This window comes from Somniosus microcephalus, chromosome 27 (assembly GCF_052327205.1).
Source record: "Somniosus microcephalus isolate GS21.2 chromosome 27, FLI_Smic_1.0, whole genome shotgun sequence".
Taxonomy (NCBI): Eukaryota; Metazoa; Chordata; class Chondrichthyes; order Squaliformes; family Somniosidae; genus Somniosus; species Somniosus microcephalus.
The window spans coordinates 3,777,651-3,804,145 of record NC_141013.1 but is presented as its reverse complement, the minus strand read 5'-3'; the positions used below and the strand labels follow the sequence as shown (position 1 = coordinate 3,804,145).

The following is a 26,495-nucleotide window of genomic DNA, read 5'->3' as shown; positions in this document are numbered from 1 at the left end:
ACCCTGCCAGGCACAGCCCTGCGCTCCGCCAGCCACCCGAACTCGCGGACGTGGAGGTGCGGATTCCTGAACAGCGGCTCCCGGAGGACAGCCGCCGCTCCTGACGGGGGAGAGCTCCGCCTGGAGGCGAAGTAATTCCAAACCCATAGTAGTTCCTGGTAAAAGACAGGCAGCTCCCGCAGGCTCTCACGCCTGCCGCTCACCTCCAAAAACAGGAGCTGCGTGTCGTAATTGAGGCCGTGCAGCTGGCGGAAAAAATACGTCGCCAGCGCACACCATCTTGGAGGATTCTCGACGTACAGGTATCTCTGCAGCGTCTGAAGACGGAAAGTCGCAGCCTGGGTGCGAAGGCACACCAACGCCTGACCGCCCTCCCTAAGCGGGAGACTCAGAACCGCGGCAGCGACCCAGTGTATCCTGTTGTTCCAGAAGAAGTCGATGAGCTTCTTCTGTATCTTGGCGACAAACGCAGGGGGGGGGATCAGAGTAACCAACCGGTACCACAACATGGCGGCCACCAGTTGGTTTATGACCAACGCCCGACCCCTGTAGGACAACACTCGGAGCAATCCTGTCCAGCGTCCTAAGCGAGCGGTGACTTTGGCCTCCAGCTCGTGCCAGTTCGCCGGCCAGGCGTCCTCGGCCGGGCTGAGGTAGACTCCCAAGTAGAGGAGGTGCGTTGTACTCCAGGCGAAGGGCCTGAACTCCTCCGGCAGAGAGTCCACCTGCCACCGACCCACCAGGAGTCCAGAACATTTCCCCCAGTTGATCCTGGCGGAGGATGCGTCCGAGTAAATCTGCTGGCATTCCCGCATCCTCCGCAAGTCAACGGGATCTGTGACCATGAGGACCACCTCCACGCCCGGCCCTTGCAGAGCCAATCCCGCCAACCTCTTCCGCAAGAGGCGCAGGAAAGGCTCCACGCAAATGGCATATAACTGGCCGGACATGGGGCATCCCTGACGCACCCCCCTCCCGAAGCGAAGGGGCGCCGTCAAGGACCCGTTAACTTTAATCAGACACTCCGCGGCAGCGTACAGAAGTCGGATCCGGGCGACAAAATGCGTCCCGAACCCGAATGCGCGCAGAGTCCCGAAAAGATACTCGTGATCCACCCTGTCGAACGCCTTCTCCTGATCCAGGGAAAGGAAGGCGACCGACAGACCAGCCCTCTGGGAATGGTGGACCAGGTCCCGGACCAGGTGGATGTTATCATGAATGGTCCGGCCCGGGACCGTGTAGGACTGGTCGGGATGGATCATGTGGGCCAGCATGGTGCCAAGGCGAACAGACATGGCCCTGGCAAAGATTTTGTAATCCGTGCTGAGGAGGGAGACCGGGCGCCAGTTCTTAAGGAGGCGGAGATCACCCCTCTTAGGCAGCAGGACAATCACCGCCCTGCGCCACGAGAGGGGCATCTCCCCGGTCGCCAAACATTCCCCCAGGACCCGCACGTAGTCGCCCCCCAGGACGCCCCAGAACGCCCTGTGGAACTCCACGGTCAGCCCGTCCAGCCCCGGGGACTTCCCCCTAGAGAGCTGGCGGAGGGCGCTGGACAGCTCCTCCAAACTCAGAGGAGCGTCCAATTTTTCGGCGCCCTCCAGGCCGACCTTCGGCAGGTCCTCCCACAAAACTCTGCGCACGTCCTCGCTGGACGGATCCGGAGAGAACAGAGCCCCGTAATAGGCGCGGGTCTCCGCGCGGATTCCCTCCGGATCCGAGACCAGAGATCCGTCATCGGCCAGCAGCTCCAAAAGCTGCTTACGGACCCCCCGTCTTTTTTCCAGCGAGTAGAAGAAGGGGGAGCCGCGGTCCAGGTCCCGCAGGAACTGGATCCGCGACCTCACGTACGCGCCTCGGGACCCGACGAGCTGCAGGTCCTTCAGCGCGCCCTTCTTCTCTTCGTACACCAGCCGCAGGGCCGGGTCCTCGGCGACTTGACCGAGACGGGACTCCAGGTCGAGCACCTCCTTCTCCAACTGCCCGACCCGGGCCTCCCGCCTCTTGGTCGACCCCTTCGCGTACTCCTGACAGAAGAGACGGATGTGAGCCTTGCCCACATCCCACCATAGCCTCAAGGAGGGGAAGCCCCCCTGCTTCCTTCTCCAGCCGGCCCAGAACCGACCGAACGAATCCCGGAACCGCGCGTCCTCCAGCAGCAGGTTGTTAAAGTGCCAGTACGCGGACCCCCCCCCGGCGCGCAGCGGCACGAGCTCCGCCCACACCAGGTGGTGGTCCGTGCACGGCACCGGCCGCATGGAAGCCGTCGGAACGCAGGAGACGTATGCCCGGGAAATGTAGAGGCGGTCGATCCTGGACGCTCCTCCCCCAGACCTCACAAAAGTGAAGGCGCTGGAGTCGGGATGGAGATTACGCCAGACGTCCACCAAGTCGAGGGACCCGACCAGGTCCCTCAACTTCCCCATCGACGCCGGGCTCGGCTGGGCACCCGTGCGGTCCCTCGCCTCGAGGGTGCAATTAAAATCCCCCCCGAGGATGACGCACTCGCCCGCGTCGATGGAGCCCAAAAAAGTGGACACTTCTTCAAAGAAGCGCGCTTGCTGCGCACCAGCCTGAGGGGCGTACATGCTCACTAAATGGAGCGGCACGCCCCCCAGGCGAACAGTGACTTGGAGCAAGCGGCCCGGCACCAGCTCCTTGACCCCCAAGATCTCCGGCTGAAAATGCGGGGCCAACAAGATAGCCACCCCACTGGAAACACTGGAGAGGTGACTCATGTTGACCCCTCCTTGCCACTCCAGGAGCCACGTGGCCTCGTCTCCCGGAACGGTGTGGGTTTCTTGCAGGAAGCACACCGCATACTTCCCGTCCCGAAGGACCGAAAAGTTATTAAACCTGCGGCTAGCTTCCCTGCTGCCGTTGACGTTGAGGCTGGCTATGGTTATCTTCATTTCAGAAGCACAACCAACCCCTACTTAAACCTAACGGGGGAAGGAAGGGCGGCCGCTAGTCGACCGCCACTTCCTTAGCAGCCCAGTGAGAAACAGCCGGAACCGACGCATCTCGAGCAGGTCCGCGCCCGCGTCCTCGCCCATGGTCCTGTAGGCGACGCGGGCTGACCCGATGAGCAGCGCCAGCTCCGACCATCTGTTGAGGGCCCGCCGGGTAGTGCGGCGACCCTGGCACGTGGCCACAAAGTCCCGGAGGTCCCTGATGGGAATGAGAACGAGGGGGGTCCCGGCGAGGGGCGCGAGGTCATCCATCGCCTCCTCGGCGACGGCATCTAGATCTTCCTCCGCCCCTACCACCGAGTCCCCGTCCTCCTCCGGGGGGTCGCCACCGTTGGCCAAACCGTCCGCCACGCAGTGCGCATCGGGCGGCTCGGCCGTGACGGCCGGCCCCACCTCCGCCCGGATCCCACCCCCAGGATCGGTAGCGGAGGATTTCTCCCTGGGCTCCTCCAGGGAGGCCGGGCCAGAAGACGGCGGCGGTTCGGAGACCCCCTCCGCCCCAGGCGCCGGAACGCCCGGAGAGACCGGAGAATACGAAAACCCGGCCCCCTCCAAGTCGCTCGGCGCTGGAGACACAGACCGAGGGCCCTCCTCTGCGACGCCACCGGCCTCCGACCCAGCAGACGGGGTGAAATTTTTACACACCTCGACGAGGTCGAGCAGCACCTGGGAAAAATCCGGGTCGTTCTGGGTGAGCTCGTCCTCAGACGACTCGCCCGACCCGGTCCCCTGGCCGCCCGACCCGTCGAGGGGGAGAGCCACCGTTAAGGGATCTATATCCGCCGTGGGTTGTTCCGCGACCCCCCCCACGGGCAGGGTCTCGTCCCCATCCCCGGGAGGCACGAGCTGGGCAGACGCTTCTGCCTCAGCCTCCCCAGGGACAGGCGACCCCTGCCGTTCGCCGATGGTGTTAGCGGTGGGGTGGGGCGCAGTGCCCGCGGCGGGCGACGACTCCCCCCGACCGGAGGGACCTTCCACCTCCCGGTCCTCCTCCTCGTCCAGGGAGTCGCGCCTTCTCTTGAGCGCGGAGGGGTAAAGGGAGGCCTCCATTTCTTCAGGGGCCTCCCCTGCTCCCTCTGGCGGAGCGAGTTCTTTGGGTCCCCCGGGCCCAAGCCCGGCCGCAGGTTCTGGCGTTACCGCCTCGGCGGTCGCGGCCACAGGCTCGGGCACGAGGTCCCCCCCACCTCCGCACTCCGCGATTATTTGAATGACGCGCTCGGGCGTCAGGGCCTCCAAATTCAGGGGTACGCCCTCCGCGGGGGGACCCACCCTACGGTTTCTGGTCTTGTCCCGCGCCTTCTTTTTGACCGGACCTCCCTCCTCCCCCCCGCCGGAGGCCTGGATGTCGTTGGCCTCCAACGACGACCGCGCCCCGGTAGCGTTTGATTGAGAGGGAGCGCGGCTAGACCCAGAGGGAGGAGCGGCGGCGGCGCCAGCCTTGGCCACGCCAGATGACTTGGCGGCCTTGGAGGCGGGGCAGTTTTTCCGAACATGCCCCACCTCCCTACAGGCGTGGCACCGCACGCCGTCCGTCGTCCAGAAGACGCGGTACGGAGTCCCCCCGTGGAGGACCGTGAAAGCCCCGTCCGTCTCCCCCTCCCGCGCCAGCTGAATAAAGGCCTGGCGCCGGAAGGAGAAGACATGGCGAAGGCTGCTTTCCCGGAGCCCGAGCGGGATCGGGGAAATCCCCGACCTCACCTCCCCAAGTTGACGAAGGTGGGGGAGGAGGAGCTCACCGGCGATATAGGGCGGGACATTCGACAGGACAACCCTCTGCGCGGTGGCCTCCAGCGGGTCCACCGGCAGGAAAGTCCCGCCCACGGTGAGCCCCTGGGCGATGGCCAGGGCCACCGCCCGCTCGGACTCCAGGAAGAAGACAGCCTTCCCGTACATTTTTGAGGCGGCGACTATGGCCGGAGGGCCGACAACCCCGGCCATAGCCTTCACGCACGCCTCAATAGTCATGTTGGGGTGGGTGTAGCTCTTCACCCCGAGCTTCATGGTCATTAGTCGGAACGGCGACGGGGCCGCAGCAGCAGCGGGAGCAGCCCCGGCCTTGGCCGCCGCCGCCGCATAGGTCATTGCTGACCCCGTCACCGCCGAAGAAGTGCTCGCCATCATGGGGCGGTTTTTAAGGAAGAGCTACACACACCCCAAAAGTCACAGGCCCCAAGATGTTAATGGCCTCAGTAAGTGTGTCTTTCCCAGAGCAGAGGGAGTGTAAATTAACTGGCCCGCCTCTCCCCCTGATGGTATTAATTGGGAGGGGGGCCCTTCCTTCCCTCTGCTCAATGGGTAATTAGAAAAAATAAAAGAGGTGCCTTTTGGAGAGGCAGAGAGAGGACAAGGAGAGAGAAAGAGGGGGATGGGAAGGAGGGGGGGCCGCAAAGGCAGGGTCCCCACTTAAGGTGTTGGTCGGTGGGTGGGCGTCGGCTGGGTGCACTCCCCCGATGGAATAAAAAAGTCTTTCCCGATGGTCTTCGGGCAGGGGGAGAAGATGTCTTCACCTGGGTAGACTGGAAAAAAAACCCAGGCTCAGCCCACACCAGGTCTTCTTGGTATGGAGGAAACAAAACTTCACCTGGGCAGGCTCCAGCCAACCCAGGCCAGGCTTTCGGCCCGTCTTCTTTCCTCCCCCCGCCTAGGATGTAAAGTCTTTAGGGGGGAATGCACATAGACACCCACCTGCAGATGTTTCGAATTGCAGCTCCTCCCCTCCTTCCACGTGGAGCTGTTTGGTCTCCTCTCTCCCTCTCCTGGGCTGGAGGCCGACTTGGGAGGCAGTGATGAAAAAAAGCCCCTCCTGTTGGAATGCTGGCCTCCTCCTCTGTCCTCTCCTCCGTCCTCTCCAGGCACCTCTGTAAATGATGTAGGCTGCTAGTAGTAGTGGTGCTCCCCACAGCAGCAGGAGCTCAGGAACAGCACAGCCTTCTCCTCTCACTGCTGCAACACAATGAGCTCCTCTGAGGGTGCCGGTCAGTTGCTTCACTAACCCCTAGATGGCACCTTCACTGGTGGGTTTCCCTTTGTTAATTGTTACTTGTTTCTCCTGTTTATTACTTAACTGCCTTTCATCTGGTTTATTGGTTTCACCTGTTTTTGCTTGTATTTAAGTTCTGTGGTTTCTTCCCTCTGGGCTCAGTCCTGACAAGGGAGTTAGTCTTGACAAGTTGCTCAGGCTTGATAAGGTGCTCAGTTTGGACAAGCTGGTTGCCCTGTGGTAGCTTGTCTTGAGCTCAGTTTTGACAAGCCGGTTGCCTCACGGTAGCTTGTCTTGAGTTCTTATCTCGACAAGCCGGTTGCCCTGCGGTAGCTTGTCTCGAGCTCAGTCTTGACAAGCTGGTTGCCTCACGGTAGCTTGTCTTGAGTTCCTATCTTGACTAGCCATTTGCCTATGTGGTAGCTTGTCTTGAGCTCCTATGTTTTGTAACTGTTTACCTGTGTGATTCTAGTAAAGTACTGTTATTTAAGACTGCATATCTGCTTCTCGCCTCATCTGTCTGCACTTGGGTCCAGAACCAGCCTCGCCCGGACAGCACGGCCCCGTTTCTACATGGCCCCATGACAGCAACCCTGACACAGGAGCAAGGATGTCTTGCTGCATTTGTACAGGGCCTTGGTGAGACCACACCTTGAGTATTGTGTGCAGTTTTGGTCGCCTTATCTGAGGAAGGATGTTCTTGCCATGGAGGGAGTGCAGCGAAGATTCACCAGACTGATACCTGGGATGGCAGGAATGACGTATGAGGAGAGATTGGGTCGATTAGGCTTATATTCGCTAGAGTTTAGAAGAATGAGAGGGGATCTCATTGAAACTTATAAAATTCTAACAGGACTAGACAGACTAGATGCAGGAAGGATGTTCCCAATGGCGGGGGAGTCCAGAACCAGGGGTCACAGGCTAAGGATAAGGGGTAAGCCATTTAGGACTGAGATGAGGAGGAATTTTTCACCCAGAGAGTGATGAACCTGTGGAATTCTCTACCACACAAGGCAGTTGATACCAATTCATTAAATATATTCAAGAAGGAGTTAGCTATATTTCTTAAGGCTAAAGAGATCAAGGGATATGGGGAGAAAGCAGGGACAGGGTACTGAATTTGGATGATCAGCCATGATCTCATTAAATGGCGGAGCAGGCTCGAGGGGCCGAATGGCCTATCCTGCTCCTATCTTCTATGTTTCTATGTTTCAAAAGGGGAGTTGGATAAATACTTGAAAAAGAGAAATTTGCAGGGCTATGGGGGAAGAGCAGTGGGGGGGGGGGGGGGAGGTGGGACTAATTGGAGAGCTCTTTCAAAGAACCGGCACAGGTACGATGGGCCAAATGGCCGCCTTCTGTGCTGTGTGATTCCATGATCTAAGGCTGGGATTGGTGGCTTGCTGTCAGGTCACTGTAGCAGAAGAACAGTATTGCACAAACCCATCTCAGATGCAAACCAGGAATGCTTGGTGCTAAGGGCAGGGAGAGAAATGATCCAGGGTGTCACAGGAGAAGGTGCATCCCACAGCTTATCACAGGTAGAGATTGAGCTCTGTTCCACTGGGTCCGACGGGGAGTTTATTGGGACAGATCGTGTTTATCCCACGGGGAAGAGGGAACACTGTACGCGTGCCAGTGTTTCAGCGAGGTAAGTGGGACAGCCAGGGGGAACGTTACAGCAAAGTGTACTTACTTAATCATCTGAGGAACTGTGACTTTTGAATTTTCTTCAAATGCATTCATCATCAGACCATTACATCGAATGTTATCTATGCACTAGAAAGAGTAAAACAATTCAGTAAATTGTGTAGAATTCTAGTGAAGTCCAAGAATTGAATTCACTGTTAGCAATGTTATCATCGGAACATTGTGGAACAACAACAACAACTTGTATTTATATAGCGCCTTTAACATAGTAAAACGTCCCAAGGTGCTTCACAGGAATGATTATCAAACAAAATTTGACACTGAGTCAAATAAGGAGAAATTAGGACAGGTGACCAAAAGCTTGGTTGAAGAGGTTGGGTTTTAAGGTGGGTCTTAAAGGAGGAGAGAGAGGTGGAGAGGTTTAGGGAGGGAATTCCAGAGTTCGGGGCCCAGGCAGCTGAAGGCACGGCCGCCAATGGTGGAGCGATGGAAATCGGGGATGCATAAGTGGGCAGAATTGGAGGAGCGCAGAGATCTCGGAGGGTTGTACAGCTGGAGGAGGTCACAGAGATAGGGAGGGGCTTGAGGGGCTGAATGGCCTACTCTTGTTCCGATGTGCCAACACCCATGCACTCAAACTAATTCCTTCTCTTTGCTGTTTTAATGGCACTTATTATATTTTAAATGGGTTAAAGTCTTCAACTGTCGAGGTCTTCAGCCAGGTTTCTCAATTAAAAAGTAATTAAGGAGTAAATATTCCCATTTTCTTCTTTCTTTGCTGTTTCGGTGCAGTGCTGATGGAGTGCGGCATTGCTGGAGGTGCCATCTTTCAGGCAAGGTGTTAAAGCAAGTTCAGCGGATGTGAAAGATCCCGTGACACTACTGAGAGAGCAAGGAGTCATTGGACAACGCACTTCCTCAACAACACCAATTAGCCGACTGTTCATCTCATTAACTCTTTGTGGGACAAGCTGTGTGTAAATAGGCCGCCGTGCTTTTTATTATTCAGTCTCAGGATGTGGGCATTGCCCATCCCTGGGTGCCCTGATTCCGTGTGATGAAAGGTTCCAGGGGCAACAGTCAGGCACAGTAGGAAGGAGTAAGATCAGGAATTGGCTAAATACATGAAAAGGAAGAATTTGCCGGGCTACGGGGAAAGAGCAGGAGAGTGGGACTAATTGGAGAGCTCTTTTAAGAGCCGGCACAGGCATGATGGGCCGAATGGCGTCCTCCTGCTCTGTGTGATTCTATGAGGATCCACTCACCTGGCTGATGTCACTTGTCCACGCTGCTTTCTCCTGACGTGACGAGGCTACCAGGATCACGGTGAACGAAGGTGAATCTTTCGGTTCCACGACGATTTTGAAGTCGAGGTGTTCCATGTCCTGTCCTCGAGCTGATACATTCAAACAAGAGAGAAGCTTTACAACAGGGATGATACACCCAGATTGGTCCTTTACTTTCTCCTCTCCCCCCTCTCAGAGTCGCCCCCCAGTCACACACCATCACAAGCAAAGACGAAGCAGCGGCTGCCTGGCCCCTGAGTTGCTCACTTCCCGCACGACTCCTTAGCTCCCTGTCAGGAAATGTCCACTTTTAATTGGTGTGAGTGAGTGTGAGTGAGTGTGTGTGAGTGTGTGTGTGTGATTGTGAGCGTGTGTGTGTGAGTGAGTGTGTGTGTGTGAGTGAGTGTGTGTGTGAGTGAGAGTGTGTGTGTGAGTGAGTGTGTGTGTGTGTGTGTGTGAGTGAGTGTGATTGTGAGTGAGCATGTGTGTGAGTGTGTGTGTGTGTGAGTGTGTGTGTGTGAGTGAGTGTGTGAGTGAGTGAATGTGTGAGTGAGTGTGAGTGAGTGTGAGTGTGAGTGAGAGTGTGTGAGTGAGTGTGCGTGTGAGTGAGTGTGAGTGAGTGAGCGTGTGTGAGTGAGTGTGTGTGAGTGAGTGAGTGTGAGTGAGCGTGTGTGAGCATGTGTGTGAGTGAGTGAGTGTGAGTGAGTGAGCATCTGTGAGTGAGTGAGCGTGTGTGTGAGTGAGCGTGTGTGTGTGAGTGAGTTAGCGTGTGTGTGTGTGAGTGTGTCTGTGAATGAGTGAGTGTGAGTGTGGATGAGTGTGTGTGTGTGAGTGAGTGTGATTGTGTGAGTGTGAGTGAGTGTGTGTGAGTGAGCGTGTGTGAGTGAGTGAGTGTGAGTGAGTGAGCATCTGTGAGTGAGTGAGCGTGTGTGTGAGTGAGCGTGTGTGTGAGTGTGTGTGTGAGTGAGTTAGCATGTGTGAGTGTGTGGATGAGTGTGTGTGTGTGAGTGAGTGTGACAGTGTGTGAGTGAGTGTGATTGTGTGAGTGTGAGTGAGTGAGTGTGAGTGAGTGTGTGAGTGTGTGTGAGTGAGTGAGCGTGTGTGTGAGTGAGTGTGTGTGAGTGTGTGTGAGTGAGCATGTGTGTATGAGTGAATGTGTGAGTGAATGTGTGTGAGTGAATGTGTGTGAGTGAGTGTGTGTGAATGTGTGTGTGTGAGTGAGCGTGTGAGTGAGTGTGATTGTGAGTGAGCATGTGTGTGAGTGTGTGAGTGAGTGTGTGTGAGTGTGTGAGTGAGTGAGAGCGTGTGTGAGTGAGAGTGTGTGAGTGAGTGAATGTGTGAGTGTACAAGTGAGTGTGAGTGTGTGAGTGAGTGTGTGAGTGAGTGTGTGTGAGTGAGCGTGTGTGAGTGAGTGAGTGTGTGAGTGAGTGTGTGTGTGAGCACGTGTGTGAGTGAGTGAGTGTGTGAGTGAGCGTGTGTGTGAGTGAGTGAATGTGTGAGTGAATGTGTGTGAGTGAGCGTGTGTGAGTGAGTGAGTGTGAGTGAGTGAGCATCTGTGAGTGAGTGAGTGAGCGCGTGTGTGAGTGAGCGTGTGTGTGTGTGTGTGAGTGAGTTAGCGTGTGTGTGTGAGTGAGTGCGTCTGTGAATGAGTGAGTGTGAGTGTGTGGATGAGTGTGTGTGTGTGAGTGAGTGTGACTGTGTGTGAGTGAGTGTGATTGTGTGAGTGTGAGTGAGTGTGTGTGTGTGTGTGAGTGAGTGAGTGTGTGTGAGTGAGCGTGTGTGTGAGTGAGTGTGTGTGAGTGAGTGTGTGTGAGTGAGCATGTGTGTGTGAGTGAATGTGTGAGTGAATGTGTGTGAGTGAATGTGTGTGAGTGAGTGAGTGTGAGTGAGTGAGCGTGTGTGTGAGTGTGTGTGTAAATGTGTGAGTGTGTGTGTGTGAGTGAGTGAGCATCTGTGTGAGTGAGTGAGCGTGTGTGTGAGTGAGCGTGTGAGTGTATGTGAGTAAGTGAGTGTGTGTGAGTATGTGTGAGTGAGTGTGTGTGTGAGTGTGTGTGTGAGTGAGTTAGCGTGTGTGTGTGAGTGTGTCTGTGAATGAGTGAGTGTGTGGATGAGTGTGTGTGTGTGAGTGAGTGTGACTGTGTGTGAGTGAGTGTGATTGTGTGAGTGTGTGAATGAGTGTGTGTGTGTGTGAGTGTGTGTGAGTGTGTGAGTGAGTGTGTGTGTGAGTGAGCGTGTGTGTGAGTGAGTGTGTGTGTGAGTGAGTGTGTGTGAATGAGCGTGTGTGTGAGTGTTAGTGTGTGTGTGTTTGAGTGAGTGTGTGTGTGTGTCTGAGTGCATGTGAGTGTGTGTGTGAGAGTGTGTGTGTGTGAGTATGAGTGAGTGAGTGTGTGAGTGAGTGTGTGAGCATGTGTGGGTGAGCGTGTGTGTGTGAGTGAGTGTGTGTGTGAGTGTGTGTGAGTGTGTGTGAGTGTCTGTGTGTGAGTGTGTGTGAGTGAGTGAGTTTGAGTGTGTGTGTGTGTGAGAGTGTGTGAGTGTGAGTGTCTGTGTGAGTGTGTTTGAGTGAGTGTGTGCGTGAATATGTGTGTGAGTGTGAAAGTGTGTGAGTGTACTCACACACACACACACACTCACACTCAAACACACACACACACTCAAACACACTCACAATCACACTCACAATCACACACACACACACACACTCACACTCAAACACACACACACTCAAACACACTCACAATCACACTCACAATCACACACACACACTCAGACACACACACGCAGACTCACACTCACTCACACTCACTCACACACACACACACTCTCACACACTCACACTCACACACACACAACCATATAAATATCAACATTTTTCACGTACACTCATCTTCGGTGACTTCTGGGTCCTCCATCAAGGTGCAGTCGATGAGTGAGAGGACTCCATTCTGCAAGGCAATTACAAACACAAGGGAACCGAAGTTCTATTTAAACAATTATTATGCTCCAGGTTCACCTCTCACACAAATCCACATCACTGGTGAAATGGGCAGACACGTGGCAGATGAAATTTAATGCGGAAAGTGTGAAGTGATACATTTTGGTAGAAAGAATGAAGAGGCAATATAAACTAAAGGGTACAATGTTAAAGGGGGTGTGTGAACAGAGGAACAAGGAACATAGGATCAGGAGGTGGCCATTTAGCTCCTCGATTGTTGATTGGTGATCTAACTCCATATCCCTGCCTTTGGCCCATGTGCCTTAATACTTTTGGTTAACAGAAATCTATCAATCTCAGATTTAAAATTAACAATTGACCCAGCATCAATTGCCGTTTGCGGAAGAGAGTTCCAAACTTCTGCCACCCTTTGGGGGAAAAATTTGGTTGATTTGTGCCTCCCGTTAGCACCCGGACGCGGCGCCGCTAACGCCTCCTGCAAAATTCAGCGGGAGGTTAACGACGGTGATAACCGTTACCACCCCGCGACGCTGCACCTCTGGCGGTGATGATATCGCCTCACTCGCGCCCCGGCCGCGTTCTTCGGTAGCGCCCCCTGACTTACCGCCGGACAACAACAACTTGTGACATAAGAAAACTACTAGGCACTTGGTCTAAACGTTAAACAAAGCTTTAATCAGCTGTTTTACAACATGGAGGTCTAGTTGTGCCCTTCACTAGTTCCTGTTAAGAATGTCCTGCGCAAGCTGGGCCCGTGCCCGAGTATTTATACTCTCCCTGGACAGTGCCACCCGTAGGCCGCTCAGTATTATTTCATAAGTCTTTCTTTCATGAATGACTGATTCATGTCAACTTGTATTTATATAGCGCCTTTAATGTAGTAAAACATCCCAAGGCGCTTCACAGGAGTATTTTAAGACAAAAACTTTGACACCGATCCACATAAGGAGAAATTAGGGCAGGTGACCAAAAGCTTGGTCAAAGAGGTAGGTTTTAAGGAGCGTCTTAAAGGAGGAAAGAGAGGTAGAGGGGCGGAGAGGTTTAGGCAGGGAATTCCAAAGCTTAGGGCCTAGGCAACAGAAGGCACGGCCACCAATGGTTGAGCGATTATAATCAGGGCTGCTCAAGAGGTCAGAATTAGAGGAGCGCAGATATCTCGGTGGGGTTGTGGGGCTGAAGGAGATTACAGAGATAGGGAGGGGCGAGGCCATGGAGGGATTTGAAAACAAGGATGAGAATTTTGAAATTGAGGTGTTGCTTAACTGGGAGCCAATGTAGGTTAGCGAGCACAGGGGTGATGGGTGAGCGGGACTTGGTGTGGGTTAGGACATGGGCAGCCGTGTTTTGGATGACCTCAAGTTTACGTAGGGTAGAATGTGGGAGGCCAGCCAGGAGTGCGTTGGAATAGTCAAGTCCAGAGGTAACAAAGGCATGGCTGAGGGTTTCGGCAGCGGATGAGCTGAGGTAAGGGCAGAGACCGGCAATGTTACGGAGGTGGAAGTAGGCGGTCTTTGTTATGCTGCGGATATGTGGTCGGAAACTCATTTCAGGGTCAACTATGACACCAAGGTTGCGAACAGTGTGGTTCAGCCTCAGACAGATGTTAGGGAGAGGGATGGAGTCAGTGGCTCGGGAACGGAGTTTGTGGCGGGGACTGAAAACAATGGCTTCAGTCTTCCCAATATTTAATTGGAGAAAACGTTTACTCATCCAGAACTGGATGTCGGAAAAACAGTCTGACAATTTAGAGACCGTGGAGGGGTCGAGAGAAGTGGTAGTGAGGTAGAGCTGGGTGTCGTCAGCGTACATGTGGAAACTGAGGCTGTGTTTTCGGATGATGTCGCCAAGGGGCAACGTGTAGATGAGAAATAGGAGGGGGCCAAGGATCGATCCTTGGGGGACACCAGAGGTAACGATGTGGGAGCGGGAAGAGAAGCCATTGCAGGTGATTCTCTGGCTACGATTAGAGAGATAAGAATGGAACCAGGCGAGTGCAGTCCCATCCAGCTGGACGACGGTGGAGAGGCGTTGGCGAAGTTCATGTGATGTCAGTCAGCAATGGAACACAGACACACTGGCGCCGGCCAGTTCTTAAAGGGGAGGGTCGATCTTGCTCTCCATCCACACCCTGCTCATTGCAGCCTTGAATCTCGGCCTGGAGAGACCTGTACATCAAATCTGCTGGAAAGAACAATGGAGAGGCCCAGGGAAAGAGCTCAGCGTGCAGCCCTCATAGTCGCTTCTAAATCGATGCAAGGAAGGCCAAATCAAAATGAACCTGCAAAGTGTTGCTCAGTATCCAAAACTCCTTCACACAGCGTTGAATCTCTCCAGAAGTCTCTCTCTCTCTCAGAATGCGTGGTGCAAAAATGTCACCGATAAAAAAAAGCAGGAAGTGGTTGCCTTTAAATAGCGCTCCCCCAGTCCCTTCCCGACTGAAAAACGTTCCCCTCAACCTGTCGTTGCTAGCGGCAGGCAGAAAAGCAGGGGACGCCACTCAATATCCGGTCCGGGGCGCTACCGGGGCGTTGCACGCACGCGCTAATGGGAGGCGCAAAGCAACCGAATTTTCCCCCCTGAATTTCACTCCTGAAAGACCTGGTTCTAATTTTTAGACTATGCCCCCTAGTCCTAGAATCCCCAACCAGCGGAAATAGTTTCTCTCTATCTACCCTATCTGTTCCTCTTAATATCCTGAAAACTTTGATCAAATCACCCCTTAACCTTCAAAATTCCAGGGAATAGAACCCTAGTTTGTGTAATCTCGCCTCGTAAGTTAACCCCTAGAGTCCGATATCATTCTGGTAAATCGACGCTGCACTCCCTCCAAGACCAATGTATCCTTCCTGAGGTGCTCCCAGTACTCCAGGTGTGGTCTAACTTGGGCTTTGTATAGCTGCAGCACAGCTTCTACCAGAGAGACCTGGGGGTTCACGTACACAAGTCTTTGAAGGTGGCCGGACAAGTTCACCTCTCTCAGTGGGTAAATATCTTCTCTGGTGCGGAGCTGAGCCACAAACTAGGGAAGGCGCTAGGTTCAATTGGTCATTGGGTTAACTGGTATTAACTAGCAGAGCACTAACGACACTATAGTTAGCTTCAGTGCCACTTGGTTCAGGAGTGGAAACACTGTCCGCCAGCGTTCCCGATTGGTAAACACTGAACCCTGCTGGCGAGTAAGTGCATGTCGCGGCCTGGAGAATACAAGGTTGGGCTGGGTTGCGATGCATTCCATGGTGTAACAGCCTATCAACACTCCAGGCAGAACTTTCCGAGGCTCTGTTGGCTCCACGTGTACCGTAGTCTGCAGATTTCCGCTAAATTGCTGGGTACGTGCGCGGTCTGCGGGTGGCAGCCTCGAGAAATGATCTGCCCGCGCTGAGGCCACTTGGGCTGCAAGGTACTGGAGGGAAGCCAGGAACTGAACCCCAGTGAGAGTCGACACCACCGGAGAGAGGGGAGTCGGGGTCTGTGGAACTGAACCCCAGTGAGACTCAGCTCCACCGGAGAGGACGGGAATCGGGGTCTGTGGGACTGAACCCCAGTGAGACTCAGCTCCACCGGAGAGGGGGGGAGTCGGGGTCTGTGGGACTGAACCCCAGTGAGACTCAGCTCCACCGGAGAGGGGGGGAGTCGGGGTCTGTGGGACTGAACCCCAGTGAGACTCAGCTCCACCGGAGAGGGGGGGAGTCGGGGTCTGTGGGACTGAACCCCAGTGAGACTCAGCTCTACCAGAGAGGGGGGGAATCGGGGTCTGTGGGACTGAACCCCAGTGAGACTCAGCTCCACCGGAGAGGGGGGGAGTCGGGGTCTGTGGGACTGAACCCCAGTGAGAGTCGACACCACCGGAGATGGGGGGAGTCGGGGTCTGTGGGACTGAACCTCAGTGAGACTCAGCTCCACCGGAGAGGGGGGGAGTCGGGGTCTGTGGGACTGAACCCCAGTGAGACTCAGCTCCACCGGAGAGGGGGGGAGTCGGGGTCTGTGGGACTGAACCCCAGTGAGAGTCGACACCACCGGAGAGGGGGGGAGTCGGGGTCTGTGGGACTGAACCCCAGTGAGACTCAGCTCTACCGGAGAGGGGGGGAGTCGGGGTCTGTGGGACTGAACCCCAGTGAGACTCAGCTCCACCGGAGAGGGGGGGAGTCGGGGTCTGTGGGACTGAACCCCAGTGAGACTCAGCTCCACCGGAGAGGGGGGGAGTCGGGGTCTGTGGGACTGAACCCCAGTGAGACTCAGCTCCACCGGAGAGGGGGGGAGTCGGGGTCTGTGGGACTGAACCCCAGTGAGACTCAGCTCCACCGGAGAGGGGGGGAGTCGGGGTCTGTGGGACTGAACCCCAGTGAGACTCAGCTCTACCGGAAGGGGGGGAGAAAGGAAATGAAATGGAGGCAGGTGGGGGAGGGAGGGGGGCAGGGGAAGCAACTCTCTGAAGGTGCTGACTCTCACTGGGGTTCAGTTTCTGGCTTCCCTCCAGTACCTTGCCCAAATATCTTTGCACGAAAACTCGGCATATTCCGACCAATACAGAGATAAGGACCTCAGTCACAGCCTCTCATTTTTCCTTAAACCTCCCAAGCAGCCTGGCCAATGGTCAGAGCCCCTTCACCCTGGGAGTGCTGCAAGTCCTTTGCAGCTTCCGATATACTCACACGTTTACTGTCAAACAGCATCTGAAAAACAAAAGAAAACCACTCTCAGTATCAGAAGGTAGAATCAGGGGGAGCCACAGAAACCTCTGACTGGGCGGAGTGAATGTTCTGGTCACAGTGACATCAGTAATACAATTGTGGGGATTTCCTCAGGCTGGAATCATATACGTGACAATGGTTTTGTTAGAAATAGCGATTGATGGAAATCTTCACAAACGCATTTACCGTGTCCACTGGCAGGAGGGTCAGTAACCAGAGGACACAGATTTAAGGTAATCGGCAAAAGAGCCAGAGGGGAGATGAGGAGAATTTTTTTTACGCAGCGAATTGTTGTGATCTGGAATGCGCTGCCTGAAAGGGCGGTGGAAGCAGATTCAATAGTAACTTTCAAAAGGGAATTGGATAAATACTGGAAGGGGAGAAAATTTGCAGGGTTCTGGGGAAAGAGCAGGGGGAGTGGGACTAATTGGAGAGCTCTTTCAAAGAGCCGGCACAGGCACGATGGGCCGAATGGCCTCTTTTGTCTGTATTTGAACTTGTCTCTCTTTTATTCTAATGCTGAATCTGCAGGATCATTTCTACACTTTTATTAAATGCCTGAAGTAACAAAATGTGGGACGCGATGGGACTGTGCGATGGGACTGGGTGATGGGACTGGGCGATGGGACCGGGCGATGGGACCGGGCGATGGGACCGGGCGATGGGACCGGGCGATGAGACCGGGCGATGAGACCGGGCGATGGGACTGGGCGATGAGACCGGGCGATGAGACCGGGCGATGGGACCGGGCGATGAGACCGGGCGATGGGACCGGGCGATGAGACTGGGTGATGGGACCGCGCGACGGGACCGGGCGACGGGACTGAGCGATGGGACTGCGCGATGGGACTGGGCGATGAGACCGGGCGATGGGACCGGGCGATGGGACTGGGCGATGAGACTGGGCGATGAGACTGGGCGATGAGACCGGGCGATGGGACTGGGCGATGGGACTGGGCGATGGGACTGAGCGATGGGACTGCGCGATGGGACTGGGCGATGAGACCGGGCGATGGGACCGGGCGATGAGACCGGGCGATGGGACTGGGCGATGAGACTGGGCGATGGGACTGGGCGATGGGACTGGGCGATGGGACTGGGCGATGGGACTGGGCGATGAGACCGGGCGATGGGACCGGGCGATGAGACCGGGCGATGAGACCGGGCGATGGGACCGGGCGATGAGACCGGGCGATGGGACCGGGCGATGGGACTGCGCGATGGGACTGAGCGATGGGACTGCGCGATGGGACTGGGCGATGAGACCGGGCGATGGGACCGGGCGATGGGACTGGGTGATGGGACCGCGCGACGGGACCGGGCGATGGGACTGGGCGATGGGACTGGGCGATGGGACTGAGCGATGGGACTGGGCGATGGGACTGAGCGATGGGACTGGGCGATGAGACCGGGCGATGGGACTGGGCGATGAGACCGGGCGATGGGACCGAGCGATGGGACTGGGCGATGAGACCGGGCGATGAGACCGGGCGATGGGACCGAGCGATGGGACTGGGCGATGAGACCGGGCGATGGGACTGGGCGATGAGACCGGGCGATGGGACTGAGCGATGGGACTGGGCGATGAGACCGGGCGATGAGACCGGGCGATGGGACTGGGCGATGGGACTGGGCGATGGGACCGGGCGATGAGACCGGGCGATGAGACCGGGCGATGGGACTGGGCGATGAGACCGGGCGATGGGACTGAGCGATGGGACTGGGCGATGAGACCGGGCGATGAGACCGGGCGATGGGACTGAGCGATGGGACTGGGCGATGAGACCGGGCGATGAGACCGGGCGATGGGACTGGGTGATGGGACCGCGCGACGGGACCGGGCGACGGGACCGGGCGACGGGACCGGGCAACGAGACTGGGCGATGAGACCGGGCGACGGGACCGGGCGACGAGACTGGGCGATGAGACCGGGCAATGGGACCGGGCGACGGGACCGGGCGATGGGACTGCGCGATGGGACACCTACTTTTGTTAAATGGAGTTTTCCACCGGATCCTCTGGTGCATATTATCAAGTGTTTGGAGAACAGAAAGCACTGCTTCTCTCCCTCCTTTTTCAGGGATAGCGATCCCAACCGGCCCCGTGTGATTTTCCCTTTCTCGGTCATTGGTACTTGGATAAGCGAGCCTGGTCAAAGGGACAATCAGGTAGTTACCAGCCTAAGAGAAACATGTGAGTATCAAGGAGCGACTGAGATACCAACTTACAACTTGCTACAACGCCCCTCACAAGATGCTGAATCTACGACACCAGAAGCTCCGTCAGAAACTGTCAGCAGCCTGTGGATCGCCACACATTGAGACCACAGCAGGTATTCACCCGTAACTTAATAAAACAGCTCACAGTGACATTGGAACTCCAATATGCTAATCAAGCATTTTATTAAAAAAATACAAATAGAGTAATGTTTGGATTTAGAAAGCACCTTTCACCTCAACACCTCTCAAAGTTCTTCACGAACTGAATCATTTTCAGAGTGCAGTGACTGCTTTGTAGGCAAATATGTCAGCCATTCTGTGACAGCAAGATCCCACAAACAGCCCAGATTATCTAGTGTTTGCTGATATTGCTGGAGGAAGGAATTCATGTTGAGACACCAAGAGATCCCCATGCTTTTTTTTCCCAAATAGTCCCATGGCTTCCTTAACATCCACCCAAATGGGACTTTAGTCACTCCTTCATAGGGCGGGAAGCAAAATTTGTATTGAGGGAGCGCCGCACTGTCGGAGGGGCAGGACTGAGGGAGCGCCGCACTGTCGGAGGGGCAGTACTGAGGGAGCGCCGCACTGTCGGAGGGGCAGTACTGAGGGAGCGCCGCACTGTCGGAGGGGCAGTACTGAGGGAGCGCTGCACTGTCGGAGAGGCAGTACTGAGGGAGCGCCGCACTGTCGGAGGGGCAGTACTGAGGGAGCGCCGCACTGTCGGAGGGGCAGTACTGAGGGAGCGCCGCACTGTCGGAGGGGCAGTACTGAGGGAGCGCTGCACTGTCGGAGAGGCAGTACTGAGGGAGCGCTGCACTGTTGGAGGTGCCGTCTTTTGGATGAGACATTAAACCGAGGCCCCGTCTGCTCTCTCAGGTGGATGTAAAAGATCCCATGGCCACTATTCTATGAAGAACAGGGGAGTTCTCCCTGGTGTCCTGACCAATAATTTTCCCTCAACCAGCATCATTAAAACTTATTTTTTACATTTCTGTTTGTGGAATCTTGCTGTGCGCAAATTGGCTGCCGCCTTTCATACATTACAACAGTGACAACTCTTCAAAAGTACTTCATTGGCTGTAAAGTGATTTGAGTGTGTCTAAGTGCAGACACCTTCAGTCAACAGACTGTAATAGAGTCCACGATCTCGACAACTAAAATGCAAGTGAATGTCGGATGATCCATTGAATTCGTTATTTCAATATCCAATCCATCTAAACCAGATCAACAAAGGGCATCGCGCCAATGGTATTCGGAGCTCACTATCAATTGGCACAAAAGCATCTGCTGAAAATGATCGCGTGTGGGACACGTGCCGTGAGGTATCCGCCTGTCATACAATCAAACTGAGCTCCGGGCTGCACCCCTCCTAACCTCCGAGTAATCCTGACCAGTCTCGCCGTACCTTGCCGTACAAACGTCTGGCTGGTGTCCAGAAGGATCTCACATCCCTCCACAATCATCCGCTCGATGGCCAGGTTCTTCCGAATGTTTTCCGTTTCACTCACTTCATCGTGCATTATTCTGCAGAGAGTTTAAACAGGGTGAATCTCACATTGACTGCCTCGCACTCGTAAAACAACTTCACACCAGGACAGGGCTGGAACTCCGTCAATTCACGGCCAATGGCCATAAGATCTAGCCAGATTCGTCTCTCTCAAGTTAGAGATGTGTTCCCTGATGGCCAAGCAGGTTTATGCAGTGTGATGGTCCCGGGTTAGATCCCTGATCTGTGCTGAGTTAATCTCATTCGGGGCGGGTTAGGGCACGACACAGCAGCACTAGACCGGAAAAGGGGAAATAGCTCGGGGTTCCTGACTCTGAGCACTGTCCAGCGAGCCCTGCTGGAAGGACAGGTGTATGAAAGAGTATTGGGCTCAGCCGTGATGCCCCTTTGGTGGAACAGCCTGTCAATATTCAATGTCACACAATAGTGGTGAGGTACCAGAGGGCGTCTGACATTTGGCATGGTGACAAGTACTAGTAAAGAATGAACTGCTTCAGAGGAAGAGAAGGAGAGGGGAGGGGAGTGGAGGGGAAGGGAGGGGAGGCGTGGAGGGGAGGGGAGGGGAGGAGAGGGGAGCGGAGTAGAGGGGGGAGGGGAGGTGTGGAGAGGAGGGGAGTGGAGGGGAGGGGAGGGGAGTGGAAGGGGGAGGGGAGGTGTGGAGGGGAGGGGAGCGGAGGGGAGGAGAGTGGAGGGGGAGGGGAGGTGTGGAGGGGAGTGGAGGGGAGCGGAGGGGAGGAGAGGGGAGGTGGAGTGGAGTGGAGGAGAGGGGAGTGGAGGGGAAGGGAGGCGGAGTGGAGGGGGGAGGGGAAGGGAGAGGAGGGGAGGTATGGAGGGGGAGGAGAGTGAAGGGGAGTGGAGTGGCGGGGAGGGGAGTGAAGGGGAGGAGAGTGGAGGGGAGGTGTGCAGGGGGAGGGGAGATGTGGAGGGGTGAGGGGAGGGGAGATGTGGAGGTGTGGAGGGGGGAGGGGAGGTGTGGAGGGGGGAGGGGAGGGAAGGGGAGGGGAGAGAAAAACTGTTGAGGAAAAGTTACAAACATAAGAAGGAACAGTTTTCATTTAGGGAGACAGAACAGTGGAAGAAATGGATGAATGCTAAACTGTTATTTATTTTCAGATAAAAGAAGATTCTTTTCCCCGTTATCTTTTAAGCTGTCTGGAGAAACCCTGCCTTCTTAATCAGCCACGGGCTTCAGAAGTGACTGAGCCTATGGGGTGATGTATCCCTTCAATGCCTGGCCGTGCTGTGATGGAGCAGCTCGCCTTGTTAGTCAAACCATCCCATTTTTATCGCATCAGCCACATTTCTCCCAAGTGGTGACAGTGAAGACAAGTGGGTAGATTCTGTGCTGCAGGAATGAGCAGTAACACCACAGAATGGTTGAAAAGCTTATCAAACACGCGATGAGTGTTGGATTAGAAAGACCAAGAACCCTGTGGAGATCTGCAACAGAAGCCCTTGCCAGAGGTGACCATTGCTCAGCGCTGCTGAACAAGCCTACTAACCGAGAGAGTTCCTCCAGCTTCGACTTTGCGTATTCCAGACTCTTCCTCTCCACGTGCTCGTGAGGTGTGTGGGCCAACAATTCATGTAGGGTCAGGATGTACCTGGGGATCTGCCGGGGAAAGACGGAGAAATCAGATCAGGGCTTGGTCTAGAAATACACGAGTAGACGTTCCACAGACGGCCAGGCAGGTTCGATGTTGTCTCCACGCAAGAGGCTTTGGTGGTGAAATTGGTAAGTGGTGGGAATGCAAATTGGGCGATAGTGAATCAGTGGCATGTTTTACACTCCGCCCGATTTGACTTCAGGGGGAAATCGGATGGGGTGTAAAACGGGGCCGATTCACTATCGCACATTTTGGTCTCGATTTTCTAAACCCCGAGGAGGCGGGTTTGGAGGCGGGAGTGGTGGGAAAATTGCAGAATCGGGGCAGGAACCCATCCCGCCCCCCAACCCACCTCCGTGCCAATGTCCCAGGAGGTGGGTACCCGACCTGAGCTGGGTAGTTAACAGGCAGTTTTTTGCCTAATCCCTATTTTTAGCCCTGAAGTGTGGGCTTCCTGACAGCTCCGAACCACGCCAAGTTAGCGAGGCGGACCGTCGGTCTGCAGGGGTTGGAGGGGGCGAGATGTCCGTTGTGCAGGTGAGTGATGGCTGCATGTGTGCAGAGGTAAGCCTGTGAGGTAAGTGTAAAGTGTTTTAATAAGTTTTACTTACCTTTAGAATACAACCTGTGGATCAAGAGGAAGTGGATCGTGTTATTGAAAGGGTTGAGTTATTCCTTGTTTACAAGGCTGACCGTAACTGGTTCAGGACTTTGTCACTCATCAGCTTTCCAGTTAGTCTTTCTTTTGGAGATAGTTATCATAAACTGGTGTTGGTCCTGATATGGACTCCGCAAACATTCCTTAAAGGAGCAGGACTCTTTAATTGTCACAGCTGGCAGTAAAGTTGCCATCAGTGCAGTTCTGCCACCATAACCCTGTCAGGTCTACACATACAAGAAAAGTCTTATATTAAATGTTGGTGTTCAGAGAGATTTGGGTGTCCTCGTACAGGAAACACAGAGAGTTAGCATGCAGGTACAGCAAGCAATTAGGAAGGTAAATGGCACGTTGGCCTTTATTGCAAGGGGTTGGAGTATAAGAGTAAGGAAGTCTTGCTACAATTGTACAGGGCCTTGGTGAGACCACACCTGGAGTACTGTGCACAGTTTTGGTCTCTTTATCTGAGGAAGGATATACTTGCCTTAGAGGCGGTGCAATGAAGGTTCACTAGATTGATTCCTGGGATGAGAGGATTGTCCTATGAGGAGAGATTGAGTAGAATGGGCCTATACTCTCTGAAGTTTAGGAGAATGAGAGTTGATCTCATTGAAACATATAATATTCTGAAGGGGATTGACAGGGTAGATGCTGAGAGGTTGTTTCCCCCTGGCTGGAGAGTCTAGAACTAGGGGGCATAGTCTCAGGATAAGGGGTCGGTCATTTAAGACTGAGATGAGGAGGAATTTCTTCACTCAGAGGGTGGTGAATCTTTGGAATTCTCTGCCCCAGAGGGCTGCGAGTGCTGAGTCTTTGAGTATATTCAAGACAGAGATTGATAGATTTTTGGACTCCAGGGGAATCGAGGGATATGGGGATAGTGCAGGAAAGTGGAGTTGAGGTCAAAGATTAGCCACGATCTCATTGAATGGCGGAGCAGGCTCGAGGGGCCGTATAGCCGACTCCTGCTCCTAATTCTTATGTTCTTATGTTCCATCTAACCCTTGTGTCATACCTCAAAGTCTCACCCTTGTCACACTTGAAAATGTCATCTATTTGGCTCATCTATCATTTTGCTAAAATAGCAACAATTAAACCAATTAACAAGTAGCATCTTAAAAATAAAGTCTAAAAAAAGTTAGAAAGCCAGTCATTTCCTACTGGTTTCTTCTGAAACTGATAACCTGGCTTCTCTCCAAGGAGCCAAGCCCATGATTTACAAGCAATTGCCAATCTAGAGCAGTCAGAAATAAATCAACATTTGACCTATTTGCAACACAACTATTGCCACAGAGAATGGGTGCGCAGGTAAAAGATCAGATTCCTGCTCTGTCCCAGTTAGTCCTTAAAAATATAGGTCATGTTTAAACACAGATCCACCTCAGCAGCAGACAGCGATCCACCAGGAAAGGACCGTTAAGATGTAAACACTCCCCTGTGTATCACTATGACCTTCAACCCCAGCCCCTACCCTGAACCCCAGCCCCAGCCCCTACCCTGGGCCCCAGCCCCTACCCTGAACCCCAGCCCCGAGCCTGAACCCCAGCCCCTACCCTGAACCCCAGCCCTGAGGCTGAACCCCAGCCCCAGCCCCTACCCTGAACCTCAGCCCCAGCCCCTACCCTGGGCCCCAGCCCCGAGCCTGAGCCCCAGCCCCGAGCCTGAGCCCCAGCCCCTACCCTGAAGCCCAGCCCCTACCCTGGGCCCCAGCCCCTACCCTGAACCCCAGCCCCTACCCTGGGCCCCAGCCCCAACCCTGAACCCGAGCCTGAGCCCCAGCCCCTACCCTGAACCCCAGCCCCTACCCTGAACCCCAGCCCCTACCCTGAGCCCCAGCCCCTACCCTGGGCCCCATCCCCTACTCTGAACCCCAGCCCCTACCCTGAACCCCAGCCCCTGCCCTGAACCCCAGCCCCTACCCTGAACCCCAGCCCCTACCCTGAGCCCCAGCCCCTACCCTGGGCCCCATCCCCTACTCTGAACCCCAGCCCCTACCCTGAACCCCAGCCCCTGCCCTGAGCCCCAGCCCCTACCCTGGGCCCCAGCCCCTACCCTCAGCCCCAGCCATACCCTGAACCCCAGCCCCTAGCCTGAACCCCAGCCCCTACCCTGAACCCCAGCCCCTACTCTGGGCCCCAGCCCATATCCTGAACCCCAGCCCCTACCCTGGGCCCCAGCCCCTACCCTGAACCCCAGCCCCTACCCTGGGCCCCAGCCCCTACCCTGGGCCCCAGCCCCTACTCTGGGCCCCAGCCCCTATCCTGAACCCCAGCCCCTACCCTGGGCCCCAGCCCCTACCCTGAACCCCAGCCCCTACCCTGGGCCCCAGCCCCTACCCTGGGCCCCAGCCCCTACCCTGAACCCCAGCCCCTACCCTGGGCCCCAGCCCCAACCCTGAACCCGAGCCTGAGCCCCAGCCCCTACACTGAACCCCAGCCCCTACCCTGAACCCCAGCCCCTACCCTGAGCCCCGAGCCTGAGCCCCAGCCCCTACCCTGGGCCCCAGCCCCTACCCTCAGCCCCAGCCATACCCTGAACCCCAGCCCCTAGCCTGAACCCCTACCCTGAACCCCAGCCCCTACTCTGGGCCCCAGCCCCTACCCTGGGCCCCAGCCCCTACCCTCAGCCCCAGCCATACCCTGAACCCCAGCCCCTAGCCTGAACCCCAGCCCCTAGCCTGAACCCCAGCCCCTACCCTGAACCCCAGCCCCTACTCTGGGCCCCAGCCCCTATCCTGAACCCCAGCCCCCACCCTGGGCCCCAGCCCCTACCCTGAACCCCAGCCCCTACCCTGGGCCCCAGCCCCTACCCTGGGCCCCAGCCCCGAGCCTGAGCCCCAGCCCCTACCCTGGGCCACAGCCCCGAGCCTGAGCCCCAGCCCCTACCCTGGGCCCGAGCCTGAGCCCCAGCCCCTACCCTGGGCCCCAGCCCGAAGCCTGGGCCCCAGCCCCTACCCTGGGCCCCAGCCCCGAGCCTGGGCCCCAGCCCCTACCCTGGGCCCCAGCCCTACCCTGAACCCCAGCCCTACCCTGGGCCCCAGCCCCTACCCTGGGCCCTAACCTGGGCCCCAGCCCCTACCCTGGGCCCCAGCCCCGAGCCTGGGCCCTGCTGCATCACCTGAAACATCGGGTAGGTCAGGAATGTCTCCAATGTCCTCTCTTCGCAGTCCGGCTTTGCTTCATATTGTTTCAGAAGTTTATCAAAGTCTCTGTTCTGCTTGCAGCTGGCCAGGATCTGTAGGCTGTACTGGTGATTCCTCACAAACTCCTGGTAGATGTTCAGCATTGGGAGGAGAATGTCAAACAGGTCGGCTGCAGGACGGTTCAGAATAAGCAGGGTCAACAACTTGGTTTAGGCACCACCGATAACTCTCATCATTTCCACAAGAGTACGGAGCGTACGGGAAGAGAAGGGGTTAAACCTCACCTTATGGTTTGCCACACATATACACATCAGATGAAAAGACTCTATCGTTGAGTTAGTAAAGAAAAGAAGGAACTTGCATTTCTATAGCACCTTTCACAACCTCAGGATGTCCCAAAGCGCTTTACAGCCAATGAAGTACTTTTTGAAGTGTAGTCACTGTTGTAATGTAGGAAACGCGGCAGCCAATTTGCGCACAGCAAGCTCCCACAGACAGCAATGACATAATGACCAGATCATCTGTTTTAGTGATATTGGTTGAGGGATAAATATTGGCCAGGGCACCGGGGAGAACTCCCCTGCTCTTCTTCAAAATAGTGGCCGTGGGATCTCAGTATAACATCTCATATGAAAGATGTCACCTCGGACAGTGCAGCACTCCTGCCTGGTATGGAACAGAGCTATACTGACCAGGAAGATCCCAAACATAGAAACATAGAAGATAGGAGCAGGAGTAGGCCATTCGGCCCTTCGAGCCTGCTCCGCCATTCAATGAGATCATGGCTGATCATCCAAATTCAGTACCCTGTCCCTGCCTTCTCCCCA

At 55.5% G+C, this 26,495-nt stretch overlaps 1 protein-coding gene across 1 annotated transcript in view; it reads right to left on the bottom strand.

The window, feature by feature from the left end:
• Positions 1-26,495, bottom strand: part of rasgrf1 (Ras protein specific guanine nucleotide releasing factor 1) — a 129,677-nt gene that overhangs the window by 32,766 nt on the left and 70,416 nt on the right. Inside the window, exons 7-14 of the mRNA XM_085968376.1 lie at positions 25,644-25,837; positions 21,764-21,873; positions 20,160-20,278; positions 18,520-18,680; positions 16,494-16,514; positions 11,767-11,830; positions 8,868-8,998; positions 7,649-7,731 (exon numbers count right to left, since the gene is read on the bottom strand). Of these exons, the coding sequence (XP_085824502.1) occupies positions 7,649-7,731; positions 8,868-8,998; positions 11,767-11,830; positions 16,494-16,514; positions 18,520-18,680; positions 20,160-20,278; positions 21,764-21,873; positions 25,644-25,837 (883 nt within the window). The remainder of the gene's footprint in view (positions 1-7,648; positions 7,732-8,867; positions 8,999-11,766; positions 11,831-16,493; positions 16,515-18,519; positions 18,681-20,159; positions 20,279-21,763; positions 21,874-25,643; positions 25,838-26,495) is intronic.